The sequence below is a fragment of the Peromyscus californicus genome, unplaced genomic scaffold (genome assembly GCF_007827085.1).
Source record: "Peromyscus californicus insignis strain IS unplaced genomic scaffold, ASM782708v3 Scaffold_21__1_contigs__length_65335640, whole genome shotgun sequence".
NCBI lineage: Eukaryota > Metazoa > Chordata > Mammalia > Rodentia > Cricetidae > Peromyscus > Peromyscus californicus.
In genome coordinates this window covers 38,209,613-38,226,846 of record NW_026294514.1, presented here as the reverse complement: position 1 = coordinate 38,226,846, position 17,234 = coordinate 38,209,613, and the positions used below count along the sequence as shown (strand labels likewise).

Below are 17,234 nucleotides of genomic sequence, written 5' to 3'. Positions count from 1 at the left end.
GAGCATAGCTGCCTACAAAGGTGCTACTAAGTGTGTTTTCTCAAAGTCATTAGGCTAAAGCCCATCATGCACTTGGCTCTATAATCTAGTGGTTCTTAACTTGTGAGTCATGATCCCCACTGGTCACATATCAGGTATTTACATTATGATTCAGAACAGTAGCAAAATTGCAGCTATGAAGAGGCAACTAAATAATTTTATGGTTGGGGTCCCCACAACCTGAGGAACTGTATGTTTTACAGAGCTGCAGAATTAGGAAGGTTGGGAGCCACTGCTTTTAACTTGATGATGTGGTCTTTAGATAAGAAACACTATTTTTGAGCTAGGTTTGTTTCACGGTACATCCTTGGCTGGCCTAGAACTCACTATGTTGCCCAAAAGATGAAAGAATAAAAAAATCTGGTACATACATAAGATGGCATGCTATTTAGCTCTTAAAAAAAAAAGGCCGGGCGGTGGTGGCGCACGCCTTTAATCCCAGCACTCGGGAGGCAGAGCCAGGTGGATCTTTGTGAGTTCGAGGCCAGCCTGGTCTACAGAGCGAGATCCAGGAAAGGTGCAAAGCTACACAGAGAAACCCTTTCTCGAAAAACCAAAAAAAAAAAAAAGGAAACCACAAAATTTGCAGAAAAATGAGTATGCTTAAAAAGAATGCAAAATATTAAGCAAGGTCATCCAATCAAAGAAAAACAAAACAAAACACTCACATGTTCTCCCTTATATGTGTATCCTTAGCCTACAATGTATAAACAAATGAACATATGGGTCTAAGAACAGCATGTATAAGGGAAAGAAAGGGTAATGTGCGTAAAAATGAAACTAATCGTGAAAATATAAAATCCAAAACTAAGCTCCAAAGCTTGGGAGCGCTGTTCTGTGAGTTCACTGAGATGCACAGACTTGAGTCTGGGCAAAGGCTTGCTTAAGTGGCTATGTTAATCTAGTTGTGTGATTTTTTTTTTAAATTTCCCAATTCTTTACAATAAAATGATTAAAAAAAAATAAATGAAGTACATACCTCTCTTCTATAATGATTGGCTGCATCTAGATTATCCAAAATAATGGTGTCTCCTAACAGCATACCAAAAACTAAAAACATCAAAATACATAGAATTAAATATTGATGAAAGTAGTATTTATAAGAATGTAATTTTTCATAGTTAACATTTTATAAATTTATATCACAAATGTAACAGTTGAACAAAATGAAGTCTTTTACCTGTTTCACAATGTTCAATATTGTCTGGGAATGTTAACAAATCTCGGGCAAAGACTGGATCTCCAAAAGGTTTAAAATGTAATTTACCATTTCGGTAATGAGGTAGAGGTCTAAATTAAAAAAACAAAACAACAAGAAAGTACTAAACAAAGCATACATAACTATTTAAATTCAAAAAATACACTAAGAAAAACAGAATGAATACATGTACATTATGTGACACATGTGACCCACCTACCCCAAATAATATTCCTAAACGACCATGTATTCTCTTTAGAAATGAAGATTTGCCATATAAAGGATCTGTTTCAGTGTCTCTCTTGAGAATCCAGGAAACAGCATGTGCTATGTACTACAGTCCTATTCTTACATGTTTCTCTCACTCTCTTATACTTGTGTTGAAATCTATGTGCACACCTTTAATCTCAGCACTTGGGAGCCAGAGACAGAAGGATTTATAGAAAGTTCCAGGACAGCCAGGGATACACAGAGAGACTCTATCTCAAACAAACAAAACAACAACAAAAAGAAGTGGAATAAGAAAAAGAAGTGAACTATATCTTCCCCAGAGGGAGTGTAGGGTTACTAAACAGAAATAGAGCCAACATTCTAGAGCAAACTTTAATCCTGCACATCAATTCATGCTTGCCTATATCAGGTTTTAATATTTTTATAATTTTAAGAATTTAATACATGCAATATATTTTTATCACATTCACCTCTTACCACTTCCTCTAACTCCTCCCAGATCCATCTCCCTGCCTACCTCCTCTTTTTTTTTTTTTTTTTTTTTTTTTGTTTTTCGAGACAGGGTTTCTCTGTGTAGCTTTGCGCCTTTCCTGGGACTCACTTGGTAGCCCAGGCTGGCCTCGAACTCACAGAGATCCGCCTGGCTCTGCCTCCCGAGTGCTGGGATTAAAGGCGTGCGCCACCACCGCCCGGCCTACCTCCTCTTTTTTAAATAATTCACCAAGTCTGATCTGTGCTGCCCATATACTCATGAGTGTGGGACTACCCACTGAGCATGGTCAACTTACCAGGGGCCAAACCCTTAAAGAAAACTGACTGTTCCTTCTCAGGTGCCATTAACAGTCAATAGGTCCTCAGCTAGGGGTGGATGCTTGTGAGCCCCTTCCTCCTCCATGCTAGAATGCTGACTGGCTTGATCTTGATCTTGTGTAGTTCTTGCGTATAAGCACAATGGTCCTCAGGTGTGTGTGTAGACCAGAGGAAAAGGTCGAGCGGCTTCCTCAATTATTCTTCATTTTATTTTTTGAGCAGATCTATTTATTGAACCTGGAACTCAATGATTTGGCTAGACTAGCTAACCAACAAACTACAGGGATCCTCCTGTCTCTGTCTCCTGAGCAATGGGATCATAGATGTGTGTGCCACACCTGGTTTCCAGGTGGGTGCTGGTGTTGGAACTCTGTTCTTTAGGATAGTGTGATGAGCATTTTATTGACTGAGCTATCATCTCTCCAGCATTTGCCCCACTGGGTCTTCAGGAATTACTAAGACAGAGGCGGCTTTCCTCAATGGAAAAGTTTTCTCATAAAAAGTATCACCTTTAGGGTTGGAGAGAGAACTCAATCAGTAAAGTACATGCAGTTTAAGTATGACAACCTTGGTGTGGCGCCATGAACTAATAATCCCAGTATTGTGGGGTGTGGCAACAGTTGGATCTCTGGAGCTCACTGGTTAGCCAATCTAGCAGAATCTGTGAGCCCCAAAGCCAGTGAAACTGTCTCACAAACAAAGTGAATGATTCCTGGTCCACCTCTGGCCTACATACATATACATGCACACACATGTGCATGTGTACTTGCATACACCTGAAAACACCAAGTATTACCCTTATCAACACAGTTCTTTTGATGTGTTGATTTCCTATGCTGTCTAAAATGAGTACCAATTTAACAGGAGTGTGGTAGGTAATGGCTTGTAATGGGTGTGAGTTAGGATGGGAAGGAAAAGTAGAAACTCAAAATAAAAGTCTGTTATGTCAATAAAATCACATCATTTAAATCCACAGTCTTACTGAGAAGGTAGTTTAACTTGTATTCAGCATGTGTGAGGCCCTAGGTTTGACCCCAAGCACTGCAAAACAACAAAGTAGACAATGAATATTACTTTCTTTTTTTTTTTTCCTAACCTTTTCCAATCTGGAAGAGTTTTCCTATAAATAGAATCAAGAGGCAACACCTGCTGACGACCTTGAGTTTCATCATAGATAGAGCGTGCAGCATCAGTGGTCAGGGTGACCACACAATCCATGTCACTTGCCAGATGCCAAGAGATAACCATTGCAGCTCGATCATCTTCAATTTGTGCGAGATGTGCGATCTGAAGCCATTTTAATAAAAACACACAGAAATTAAAAAACAAAAACAAAAAACATCGTTTTTGAAAGTCTTACCATTAGAGAACAACAACAAAGAAGAACCCCATCTGAAGCATGACTAAAGAAAACATCAGCCAAGTGTGCTGGCATCCACCGTAATCCCAGCAACTGGCAGGCTGAGACAGGAGGATTCCAAAGGTTAAGACTAATTCAAGCTACACAGAAAGAAAAACAAAACAAATACAAACATAAATAGAAAGAAAAACAAAGCTGTAGACATTTACACTGACTAGAATCCATTAAACTGTCTATTCTGTTAAAATTTTAGAAAAATTTTCTACATATTAACCAACAGTAAATTTGCAAAATAAGCAAATAATGACGCAAAATTTGTCAGCTAATTAAATATACACTTATTTCACATTTCAATGTCTATAATAGGGAAGATCTTGGTAATCACGAAGTACACTTAAAGATATGCAATACAAAGTTTCAAGATTCATTAAGCATATTATTTAAAATACCTTTCTAAGAATTGTTGCTTTATTAGGAATTAGAATAAATCATTTTCTTACTTACAAATACTTGCCTGTGGTCACAAGCATTCCTGCTTTAAGCCTGCTACTATTGGGATACTATGGCCACTTCTAAAACCTCTGCATTGTGTTGGTATAATTAGGCCTACCATTTATTCTCATAGAAACAAGGCTTTTATTTCACTACAGATACATCATAGTATCTACCCTAGTTTTCTAATTTACAAGGCATTAATGGGAAAAAAGTAAGAAAATAGACATGCTGCCTGGGGGAAGCTCAGTAGCAGAGTGCTGTCTAGTGCATGAACAGCCCCGATTCAGTCCTCAGAATTGGGTTCAGAGGGAGGACAGACATATTTTAAACAAAGTAAGGTAACAAGAATGTACTATTTCTTAAAAAGCTTAAATCACAAACCTTTCCCAAAACATCTCCACTGCGTTTAGTGTAGTTTGGAAGAGTACATGATCTTCTGGGCTTTTTTTTTAGTTCATTTTGTTCTGTTATCTTTTTTTCCAAAAGTGCTTCAATGTGAGGTATCTGTAATTAAAGAAAATTTATCTACAAGGTCAATTGTTTTTTATAACAGGCAGCCCAGGATAGAGGAAAAACCAGTAATTTGGAGTACTTGAGAAAGTCTTTTTTTTTTTTTTTTTCTTTTCTTTGTGTGTGTGTGTGTGTTTGGGTGTTTGAGACGGGGTTTCTCTGTGTATCTCTGGCTGTCCTGAAATTCGCTCTACAGGCCAGGCTGGCCTCAAACTCACAGAGATCTGCCTGCTTCTGCTTCCCAAGTGCTAGGATTAAAGGTGTGAGTCACCACTGCCCAGCTAAAAAGTTGTTAAAATAGGCACTATTTTATAAGCAACAAAACTATAGTTAATAGTGATGGAAAACTCCTATCATACGCCCATTAAATATTTATCAGGGATACTGGGTCACAAACTGAAGACCATGTCATGGTAGGAAAGTACTCGATCACTAAGCTATCCTCTCAAGGATAGAAAGTTTTTTTTGAGGAGGAAAAGGGGCAATGTTGGCATTTATGTTAGACTCTTATACATCCTAACCTCACACTCACACCTAGCTGTCCATTCAATGATGTTCTATAATCTTAACTATGAAATATACTGCCTAGCCAGATCTAGTGGTTTCCACATGTAACCCCAGGATTCACAAGATTGGGGGAGAAAGAATTTGAACCTAGTCTGAACCACATAGAAAGACTGACTAGCAAAAAGCAAAAAAAAAAAAAAAAAAAAAAGATAAAAATAAACAGACTATGTAGTTGTCTTCTCTCTGAAACTGAATCACACACAGAAGACAATGAGCTAAGAAGTCCTCTATACTATTTTGCATTACCTAGTAACACTGTGGGGCTGAAGAGATGCCTCAGCAGTTAAGAGCATTTACTATTCCTACAGAGGATTGGGGTTCAATTTACAGAACCCATATGGTGGCTCACAACCAGTTCAAGGCCCCAGTTCCAGTTCCAGGTGATCCAGTCTACATGCAGGCAAAACACTCATATGCATGAAATAATCAATCAATCAATCAAACATATGGAGTGTGTGTATTATGTATATGCACCATGATACACATGTAGAGGTTAGAGGACAAATGTTCGCTCCCAAGTCTTAAGTCTGATTCGCCAAATCCACATGAAGATGGAAGGAGAGAACAAATTCCACAAAGCTGTCCTCTAACTTCCATGTGTAAAACATGGTACAAGTACGGACTGCACAAGCATGACAGATGTATGCACAACACACACACACACACACACACACACACACACCATAAAGTTAAAGACAACAGTGTCTATAGAATTCCTAACAAAACAAGTAGTTGCACACACACGCCATAAAGTTAAAGACAACAGTGTCTACAGAATTCCTAACAAAACAAGTAGTTAAATTTAATGAAAAAATTTAATGTATACTTGGAAGTTTTACCTGTTGTGTTGTAGGAATATCAATATTGTGTGATTTTAGTTCATTTCTCAGCTGGACCTCTTTTAATTTTGCTTCTTCAACTTGGCCTAAAATTTAAAAGAAAAAGAAAAATTTTTTTTTTTAAAAAGATTTTATTTAATTTTATTTTATGTACATTGGTGTTTCGTCCACACTCATGTCTTTGTGAGTGTCAGATTCCCTGAAACTATAGTTACAGAGAGTTGTGAGCGGGCATGTGGGAGCTGGGAATTGAAACCAGGTCATTTGGAAGAGCAGCCAGTGAGTGCTCTTAACTGCTAAGCCATTGGTCCAGTCTCTCTCTCTCTCTCTCTCTCTCTCTCTCTCTCTCTCTCTCTCTCTCTCTCTCTCTCTCTCTCTCTCTCTTCCCCACCCCCCTCTCTTAATTAAATTAGTCCTTAAAATATAGCTTTAAAAAAAAAAGTTTACAACTACATTTTCCTTTTAAAGTTTAATATTAAAATGAAAACTGACAACTGATCACTGCCAAGTTAAGCTATAAATCTCAAGATTCAATGATACATAAAGAGAAAGAAAATTAATGCATTGGGAGATACTATGGTATCATACTGCAAACTCCTATGACTTTGGGTGTTATTTAATCTTGATCCCACACATGGATACATGAGCTACATAACCCAAGATGTGCCTTCGGAGTCAATTTAAGAATCTATAAACACTCTATACAAAGGACACAAGTGGTTCTGAGCACTGGGTTCAATTCCCAGCACTCACATGGCAGCTCACAACTGCCTGGAACCCCAGTTCCACAGGATCTATACACCTTCTTCTGCCCTCTGCGGGCACGAGGCACAGACATATACGGAGGCAAAACACCTATACATGTAAAAATAAAAACCTTTGGCCAGGTAGGTGGTGGCGCAGGTCTTTAATCCCAGCACTTGGGAGGCCGAGTCAGGCAGATCTCTATGAGTTTTAAGGCCAGCCTGCTCTACAAAGTGAGTTCCAGGACTTCCTGGGCTACATAGAGAAACCCTGTCTCGGCAAGGGGGGTGGGTATAAAACAAAACAAAACAAAAAGTATAAAACTAACACAAGTTAAAACCCACAGTAAAAACATCTGACAAATGAAAAACAGGTAACAGTGCACAATTCAAAAAATGGCTTATTATATAAAAATCATTGTAAAAGACAGCAAACATTTTCTGGACTAACTCATGAATAAATTCAATATTTCATTTTCAGTGCTTGTGAACCCATGATTAAAACTAAAAGTTAAATTACTTATCATTCCTCCAGTGACACCTTTTGCCAGAAGCTAGAGCTAGATAAGTTAGTTATCAATGTTGTCAAAAAAGCCTTAAATTTTCCACAGGTCCGTCCACATTTCTAGAGGAAAACTTCCAATTTTTATAATCTGTAAGCCTGCCACAAGCTTAATTAAAACAAGGACACTTCGTGTTAAAAACTGCCAAGTGGAGCCGGGCGGTGGTGGCGCACGCCTTTAATCCCAGCACTCGGGAGGCAGAGCCAGGCGGATCTCTGTGAGTTCGAGGCCAGCCTGGTCTCCAAAGCGAGTTCCAGGAAAGGCGCAAAGCTACACAGAGAAACCCTGTCTCGAAAAACCAAAAAAAACCCAAAAAAACAAAACAAAAACAAAACAAAACAAAAAAAAAAACTGCCAAGTGACAATGAACCAGCTGTCCTTACCACCCTTCTGTAGTACTTACCATTTTACTTCTGTTTGAAGGAAAGACAAATGGTCTCTACCCCCGCCTCACCTGCTCAAAGCCTAATGTTTCATTATCTTTGAATACAGGGTGACTTACATTTCATTTCATCAACAAGCTGCTTGTTGGCATCAAAGAGACTTCTATACATAATGATGGACTTCGATAACTGGTCCTTTTCCTTCGTAAGTGCTGCCATTTGTTGCTGCTTTTTAACATCTAAGGAAAAAATTTCAGATAATTTAAACAGCATAGAAACTGACTTTACCAATGTCATATGCCATAATATTATGCATATGGAAAGCAAAACAAGGTTATCTGAAGAACCATTAACAACAGAGTTTAATAACCTATTTCCCTAAGACTTACCATCATAAAACATAAATGGCAGGCTATAAGGCTCTAATGTTCTTGATAAAGTTGACAGCCGAGGCTCAAAGATAATAAAATATTCAGTGCTATCCCTTCCAGGACTATTTTCTGCCAGCACTAGAGTCTGTAAGGGAAAAGGGAATGAGAAAAACAAGATTTAAAAAAGGAGACATTCCAATGTTACATATGTTGTCATGTGGCTACCAAACAAGCAGGAAAATCTGAACATGAACAACACTGGCTGATTCTTCAGATTTACCAAACCATCAACAACAACACCCAAGACATAAACATTTTTTACCACTGATATTACTGGAGAGCCAAATGATGTAATGAGTACAACTAAGCAAAAAAATCACATGTAACAGGAAATTCTAAGAAAAAGCTCTATTTCCCATCACTCTGTCTATATCAGTGGCCACTTCTATCTTGACCTGCAGAATTATTTTCATCCAAACCTTTAGGCTGAAGCAGGGTAAAATAGTTAATGGAGTGACAGATATAAAAACAATCACAAAGAAATACTCAAAGCACAAAGCTGAGTTTAGGTTACAGTGGTTACCATGGGAGACCAGTCCCAGGTGACAGAACAAGAGGCCCCTGAAAATGCTTCAAGACTTGTTTTTACACTTTTCTATTTCTTCTTCAATTCACAAAAAGTATATCTGAGCTTAAGATCAAAACATATAATTAGCGACTGATGCAACTATAAACATTTTAATTCAACTGTATTTTCAGTTCTGTAGAAAAAGACCTTAAGTTCTTTGTTCTTCAGAATATACTACAATTTTTAAAAAAACCCTAAACTGATAGAATACTATAGAGCATAAAACATAAAATTATAAACAACACTTAGAATTCTTTTTCTTAAAAATTAGAGAACATTAAGTTATGAATAAGTCAATTCTCAGTTCCACTCAGATTTTAAAACTATTAGCAATATATATACAGGAATGTAAGTACATATAAAAATAGTTTCTAAAAGTAACATAAACCTTAACTTGTCTGCTTAAACTTGATTTGTTAATAGCAATTCATAAAATGTTACTGATGTAAAATGTTTATGAATAATACAGATAAACCATACTATAGCACTCAGTCTTTGGGTGGTAAACACTTGGCTTGAAATTTTTAACAATTACTAGGAAATAGGAAGAAAGTATATCACTGATTGTTTCCTTGCAAATTTGTTTTCTAGGGTAAGAGATATAGCTAGTTAAAAATTTATTTTACTAGATATCAAATATTCCTTAAAAAGGGGAAAGAGGCTGTATCAGATAGTTTACCTTTTCATTAGCAATGTATAAAAACACCAATCCCCCTGGTGAGGGTGAGCATTTCACTCTATTTTTGCTTTAACTAGCTTCTTGAGCATTACCAAGATCATCTTTTTTTGTTTTTAATGGCCATTTATTCTAAATTATTCATTTTCTTTACTCATTTATTTTTATCCTAGAATGCCTTTTAAAATAGATTTTGCAGTTTGTCAGGTTTCAAAAACATGTTCAATAAATGAATCTAACACATGTATAGCCACATATAGGATAAAACACTTTTATTAATTAATCTAACACATGTATAGCCATATATAGGATAAAACACTTTTATTAATTAATCTAACACATGTATAGCCATATATAGGATAAAACACTTTTATCAACCATTACACTTTTTCTATTATAGAATTAGTTAGTGAAGTATTTTGATACCCATGATCTAGTGCCAAAAATTATCAACATACTGCTACTTTTTAATTCTGTTTTTATCAACACAATGTTACTTCTTTTAACTGAACTAAAGGATGGAGACATAATGTTCAATTCCTAGCACCCAGCCACCAAAATAAGTCTGAAACAAATATAAACTAACAGTCTTCCTCTCATCCACTTAGCACTGGACATGTGGAAGCCAAGGAAAACAAGACTTTTCTATTCATTCAGAGGAACAGGAAGGACCTCTGGTGGCGAGGGAAAATCCAGACACATGAAGTTTAGATTTTTTTTTTTTTTTTTTTTTTTTTTTTTTGGTTTTTCGAGACAGGGTTTCTCTGTGTAGCTTTGCGCCTTTCCTGGAACTCACTTGGTAGCCCAGGCTGGCCTCGAACTCACAGAGATCCGCCTGGCTCTGCCTCCCGAGTGCTGGGATTAAAGGCGTGCGCCACCACCGCCCGGCGAAGTTTAGATTTTAAATGCAGCTTTGGGAAATAGCTAAGTCTCTGTCTTAACCAGGCAGAACAATTTCAAATGCGCATGGGGGAGGAAGAGGGAGGCACAAGGAAAATGAGGCTTGGTGTGCTCTTCCAACTCCAGCTCACTCTGCATGTTAAACAAGCTTACCTTCTTTAAAAAAAAAAAAAAAAAAAAAAAAGTGTGTGTGACTTTCCTAACTTAATTTTATTACGGTGCAGGAGAAATGCACCTATTCTCCTTTATAACAAGAATAACTATGAAGAGCTGACAACAGTGACAACAGACCCTGGTCCGCAGTAGACAGAGATGAAAAGAAGCGGCATGGTACAAAACAGACTGAGAACAGCAGTCACTGTCCAGGCCTCCTACACGGTGATGCCAACTCTGTAGATTTCCATATTACAAGTGCAGATCTTTACATAAAAAATATACACTTTTAAATGTTAGTAACATTTCAATTAATGAAAATGTTTTGGTCAGTCACTGCCTAACAGACCAACAAGTCTTTAGGATAGATACAGCTGGAAGACTCCCAATTTACAAGCCTAAAGTACTGAAACAATTAAATATTTGAAATGGGTTATATACAAGGGTAGGCAACAAAAAATAAAAGGTACTATTGGCACTTATTGGTATACACTGAACTACTTAATAAAAACCCTAAAAAAATTAATGAATTGGAAAAAGGATCAAAATAAAAGATTTTTTTGTCTGTTTAAAGATTTAAGAAAAGCCAGGCGGTGGTGGCGCATGCCTTTAATCCCAGCACTCGGGAGGCAGAGCCAGGTGGATCTCTGTGAGTTCGAGGCCAGCCTGGTCTACAGCTCGAGATCCAGGAAAAGCACAAAGCTACACAGAGAAACCCTGTCTCGAAAAACCAAAAAAAAAAAAAAAAAAAAAAAAAGATTTAAGAAAAAATTTAAAATGATTTTTGATTATATGTAGGTAGGTGTGTGTGCCTGCATGTGGGTATGTGCACTTGAGTGCAGATGCCTACAGAGGATAGAGGCACTGGATCCTTTGGAGCTAGAGTTTAGGTATTGTGACCTGGGAACATAACTCCAGTCCTCTGGGAGACCAGTAAGCACTCTTAACTGCTGGGCCATCTCTCCATCCCTAAATCAAAGATTAAAAAAAAAAAAAGAAAAAAGAAAAGAAACAGATATAAAAAAAATAATACTGGAGCATTGTGATTGTATGGGCCACCAACACACACACACACACACACACACACACACACACACACACCTAGAAATACTAAAAACTAACACTGTCCAATATTTAAAAAAGAATATTGCTGGGAACCAAGGCCAGGGCCTTGTACTTGAGTACTCTAACAAAGAGCTACAACCCCAGGCATTCACAGCCCACTTTAATTTTGATAAAGAATGTCAATACATTGCTCGAGGAAGGCCTTAACCTCAGTCTGTATCACAAGCAAACCTAACCTTCCTGCTTCAGCAGCCTGACCTCTGCCAGGGTTACAAGCCTACATCACCATGTCCACAAAAATAAATTGTAAATGTGATTAGAATTTTAAAAGAACTTTTCATATCCAATGTTGCAAGTAAGAAGTACTTGGTGTGGTGGCACATTCTTGTAATCCCAGTACTCAGCAGGAAGACATGAAGTTAAGGTCATCCTGGAAAACACTCCTTCCCTGCCCCCCATAGTACATATAGTTTTGGTAGAAATCTAAATAAAAAATACTTGCAATCACAATAAAATATTTAAAACGTGTATTATTTTATGGCCAGTCACTTTAAATCAATAAATAAATCAGTATCTATTTATCTGTCTACCTACCAACCAACCATTCTAAATCAACACATAGAAGAAAGTTGATAGAAACATTTCTCATAAGAAAATAAACCTTGGAAAGAAAATAAATTTGTACCTAGGACTGATGAAAATACGTGTAGTCACTTCATTAATGACATAGGCTTTTATTTAACAAAGGAGAAATATATCAAAAATAAGCTAAACAAGATAGAAGATTATTGCAAAAGCTTGGTCCTATTATATTAGGAAAATTCAGTACCCTCAAAAAATTAATATCCTCCATCACATACTGAAAGCACTACACCACACTAATGTGCATAATGTAACTAGATGATTTTGCACTATAGGGCCAATCACTGTTATTTCTGTAGGTTAACAATATAACAATTACTTATAGAGGTTTTTTTTTTTTTAAAAATCTTTATTAATTAATTAATTAGTTAGTTAGTTAGTTTGTTTATTATATGTGGTGTTCTGCCTGTGTATATGTCTGCAGGCCACAAGAGAGCACCATATCTCATTACAGATGGTTGTAAGCCACCATGTGGTTGCTGGGAATTGAACTCAGGACCTCTGGAAGAGCAGCCAGTGCTCCTAACCTCTCAGCCATCTCTCCAGCCCCTTATAGAGGTTTTTTTTTATATTGCATTTTTAAAGATAGAAAACAAACTATTTCATTTTAGAAAAATAACAATGATAGGCTAGTAATTTATTAATTTTTTTTTTTTTTTTTTTTTTTTCGAGACAGGGTTTCTCTGTGTAGCTTTGCGCCTTTCCTGGAACTCACTTGGTAGTCCAGGCTGGCCTCGAACTCACAGAGATCCGCCTGGCTCTGCCTCCCGAGTGCTGGGATTAAAGGCGTGCGCCACCACCGCCCGGCTAATTTATTAAATTTTTTTTTTTTTTTTTAAGATTTATTTATTTATTATGTGTACAACATGTATGACTGTAGGCCAGAAGAGGGCACCAGATCTCATTTCAGATGGTTGTGAGCCACCATGTGGTTGCTAGGAATTGAACTCAGGACCTCTGGAAGAGCAGTCAGTGCTCTTAACCTCTGAGCCATCTCTCCAGCCCCCAATTTATTAAATTTTTATCTCACCTTTATTCTATTGTTTCTGTCTGTATAATAGTAGTACTTTACAACATAATACAAATATTATATTGTCACTAAGGTTGAAAAATCAGCACAATAAGAGAAAGCTATCTGTCACCCTACATGGAAGAAGATCTGAGTAATGATGGTTCTGGGTCCAATTTGTAATAGCAAAATCACAAATATCTCACTGATTTTTAGATTTACTGCACCAAACATAAAACATGAGGACATCTTCCTTGGTATATATACAAAATACAGGTGGTATGGATGTTGGAAAAGATCTAAGAAACTTACTGTGATTTCAGCAGAACCATTCACAAAGGGAAATTCAAGTGTCCTAACTTTCCCGATGAAGAGTGGAGTATCAGTGTCCTCCTCATTAAAACCTTTAATGGTAGCTACTACAGTGCCAACCAAATTCCTTCCAGTATGATTACCATAATTATCCTTAAAATACACAATGAAAAATAACTAATTAGAAGACAGACAACTTAGAGAAGAGCATGTATAAATCAGAAACAAGACATATTCTCTATTCATTGATAACTCAATACAAAAAATGTTTATAAATATTTAACCTTTTATTCAAGGTTTTCTTGTAGGTTTAAACTAAATTATTGATATTACTCTATAATAGCCATTCTGAACCTGAATATAAAAGCCAATTACTCTCGTTAAACTCTGTAGTTGTTTGAAGAAGACATAGACATTACCGTAATACTGAGATGTAGGTCTTTGACCAAGGTCCTGCTGGCAATTAAGCGAACATTAGAAACAGCTGGAGTAGCTGGTTGGATGTCAGGAACCAACTTCATAGGTTCATTTGGCAGAACATCAATTATAACCTTAAAAACAAAAGCAACATTCATATTAACAATGCATTCTTAGGAATACTATTTCAGAGGAAGAGAAAAGGACAATATATATTAAATAAAAAGTTATCCTGAAAAATTCCATTAATTTTTTAAAAATAAGTTTATTTTATCCTAATTATTCTGAAAAAAAATCTTATTATAAAAATCCTTGCTTAACCAGTTTCACTTGCAATGGTTTCAGTTATCTGTCATCAACCATTGCTCTGAAAATATTAAATGGAAAATTTTAGAAATAATTATTTTATAAGATATCATAGCTTACTTTGGTATATTATTAATAATTTGATTTTATTATTGTTGCTAATCTCTCAGTGTGTCTACTTTAGCAAACTTGATCATAAGAAAGCATAAACGGGAGAAAACTGAGTTTAGTAGCTTGTGGTTTCAGAGACACACTGGGGTCTTGAAATGCCTCCCCTGAATAGGGAAGTGACTTTTGCATTTATATTTTGCGTCCAATAATTAATTCACTTTAAAACCAAATACTTCATTTATAAAGTGAGTAAATACCATGGTACATAAAAAATAAAGAATACAAACCTGTTCGCTGTTGAGCATATTTGTTTTATCGATCATAAAATCAAACTGGATACAGTATGTCCCAACTTTGTTAGGGATTGTTTTTTCCCTAAAAATAAAGAGGTAAGAACAATAATTTTTTAACAAAGAGTAAATGAGTTCAAAGTACTAACATTTGTTTCCTTTCATAACAAGCAAATGAATAAGAGAATTTCTAATACTGTACATGCTTTCATTCACTTAATATTTATTTTAGGTTTAATTATTATACCTATATGAGTGTTTTCCATCATGTTTGTATATACACCGTGTGTGCCAGAAGAAGTCAATAAAGTGTCAGATCCCCTGGACCCTGGGATCTGGAGTTACAGATGGTTGAGGGCTAGGAACCGAACTCATGTCCTCCAGAAGAGCAACAAGCACTCTCAACTGCTGGGTCATCACACCAAGCCAGTATTTCCTGTACACATGCTAAATCCTAGGACCTCTTACCTCTGCATTTGTTTACAAGATCCAGAACAAAGGTTCTAGACATAGTGAAAGTAAAAATAACAGGAATATAAAGATAGGAGAGAGGGCTGGAGAGGTGGCTCAGTGGTTAAGAGCACTGACTGCTCTTCCAGAGGACCCCAGTTCAATTCCCAGCATCTACATGGCAGCTAACAGCTGTCTGTAACTCCATCTGACCTCCTCATACAGACATATATGCAGGCAAAATACCAATGTACATAAAATGAGAATAAATAAATTATTAAAAAAAGATATGAGAGTAAACACAAAAACCATGATGGATTATGTGTCCTTTGGATTTTGCTTCATTTCTACATTATCAATTCCCAACTAACAGTTTTATAATTTCAAAGTTATATGCCACCTTACTAACCTTCCATGTGACTTTCTTTTCAGGCAGTATTTTTAATGCCTAACTTTATATATTCAATCCACTTATTGTGACTTATTATCAATAAGAAATTCAGTGCCTGTTTAGATATAGTCTATTTGAACCATATTCAACTGTAACGAAAATAGGGAAGTTATAGTAAAAATCAAACAGCATTGCCAACAAAAGGCCAAAAACCAAAACCAACCAACAAACAAAACCAAAAACCCTCCAAAGGGCCAAAAAACCCAAACCAAAACCAAAAAATGAAAACCAAAAACTTTCCCTGAAGAAAACAGCTATGTCAGCAAGTTACTTACAGATGTTTACAAGCTAACAGCTAAAAGGATAAAATAGGATGTGTGGTGGTATTGTGTTCCCCAAAATATTGTGTACCCTAATAAACTTATCTGGGGTCAGAGAACAGAAAAGCCACTAGATACTTAGGATAGGCAGTGGTAGCACACGCCTTTAATCCTAGCATTCCAGAGGCAGAAATCCATGTGTTCAAGGATACAGCCAAGCATGGTGACTCATGCCTTTAATCCCAGAAAGTGAGCCTTTAATCCCAGGGAGTGGTGGTAGAAAGCAGAAAGGTATATAAGGCGTGAGGACCAGAAACTAGAAGCTTTTAGCTGGTTAAGCTTCAGGCTTTCAAGCAGCAGTTCAGCTGAGAGCCATTGGGATGAGAACACAGAAGCTTCCAGTCTGAGGAAACAGGACCAGCTGAGAAGTTGGCCAGGTGAGGAGGTTAGCTGTGGCTTGTTCTGTCTCTCTGATCTTCCAGTGTTCACCCCAATACCTGGTCCGGGTTCGATCTTATTAATAAGAACTTTAAGATCCATGCTACAAGGATGGGATTCTTAAGCGCTGAGTTTCACTCTTAAGACTGCATTCCTCCTGGGAGCCAGTTCTAGAGCACAGGTAAACCTAAGGCAGATGGATTCCCAAGGGATGTACAACCCAGCTTGAAATCCTTTTCAACCCTGACAAGAGAAGCAAATGTAAACCTTCTCTGGGCAAAGACTGTTATTCTTAACAGACTACCATCTCCATAGATATTAATGTCTAAAAATTAAACAAAATAACAAAAAAAAAACCCTAAAAATAATCCGAGTACATGAGAAACAAAGGAACTAGATTGAAAATGAACAAAAACCAAAGACACCCAAGGAACCTAAGGGAACTCTAGACAGAGTTCTGCTTTTCATGCTGAAAACAGAAAAAAGATTTAAAAAACTGACACAGTAGACCTTTAAAAATGACTAAATACACAGAAGAGGTGACACACACCTGTAATCCTAGCCTGACAGAGAATGAACAAGAACTGGAGGCCAGAGTCAGGCAGTGGTGGCCCATGCCTTTAATCCCAGCACTTGGGAGTAAGAGGTAGGCGGATCTCTGAGTTGAGTCTAGCCTGGTCTACAGAGAAACCCTGTCTCAAAAAGCAATAAACAAACAAATAAAATAAATAGAAACACACACACACACACACACACACACACACACACACACACACACACACACAAACAGAGGAAATGTCAGTTGACCATGACTGTAGTCCCAGCGACTGAGGGGGTGGAGACAGGTGGATCACTTGAGTCAAGAAGCTTGAGCCCAACCTGGGCAAAATAGACCTTTCAAATATCAAGCGCTGAAGAGTGAAATTTAAGTACTAGAACTAAAAATGCTGATCAGAAATTGTTAATCCAAAGACAGTCTTCACAGCAAATTAAGCTCTACCAGAGAATTAGCTAACT

At 37.0% G+C, this 17,234-nt stretch overlaps 1 protein-coding gene across 2 annotated transcripts in view; it reads right to left on the bottom strand.

The window, feature by feature from the left end:
* Window positions 1-17,234, bottom strand: part of Smchd1 (structural maintenance of chromosomes flexible hinge domain containing 1) — a 143,331-nt gene that overhangs the window by 20,218 nt on the left and 105,879 nt on the right. For both annotated transcript variants that reach the window (XM_052750093.1, XM_052750092.1), the window contains exons 35-44: window positions 14,616-14,703; window positions 13,914-14,045; window positions 13,495-13,647; window positions 8,128-8,254; window positions 7,858-7,977; window positions 6,050-6,135; window positions 4,515-4,637; window positions 3,375-3,565; window positions 1,220-1,329; window positions 1,019-1,089 (exon numbers count right to left, since the gene is read on the bottom strand). In XM_052750093.1, coding sequence (XP_052606053.1) covers window positions 1,019-1,089; window positions 1,220-1,329; window positions 3,375-3,565; window positions 4,515-4,637; window positions 6,050-6,135; window positions 7,858-7,977; window positions 8,128-8,254; window positions 13,495-13,647; window positions 13,914-14,045; window positions 14,616-14,703 — 1,201 coding nt within the window. The remainder of the gene's footprint in view (window positions 1-1,018; window positions 1,090-1,219; window positions 1,330-3,374; window positions 3,566-4,514; window positions 4,638-6,049; window positions 6,136-7,857; window positions 7,978-8,127; window positions 8,255-13,494; window positions 13,648-13,913; window positions 14,046-14,615; window positions 14,704-17,234) is intronic.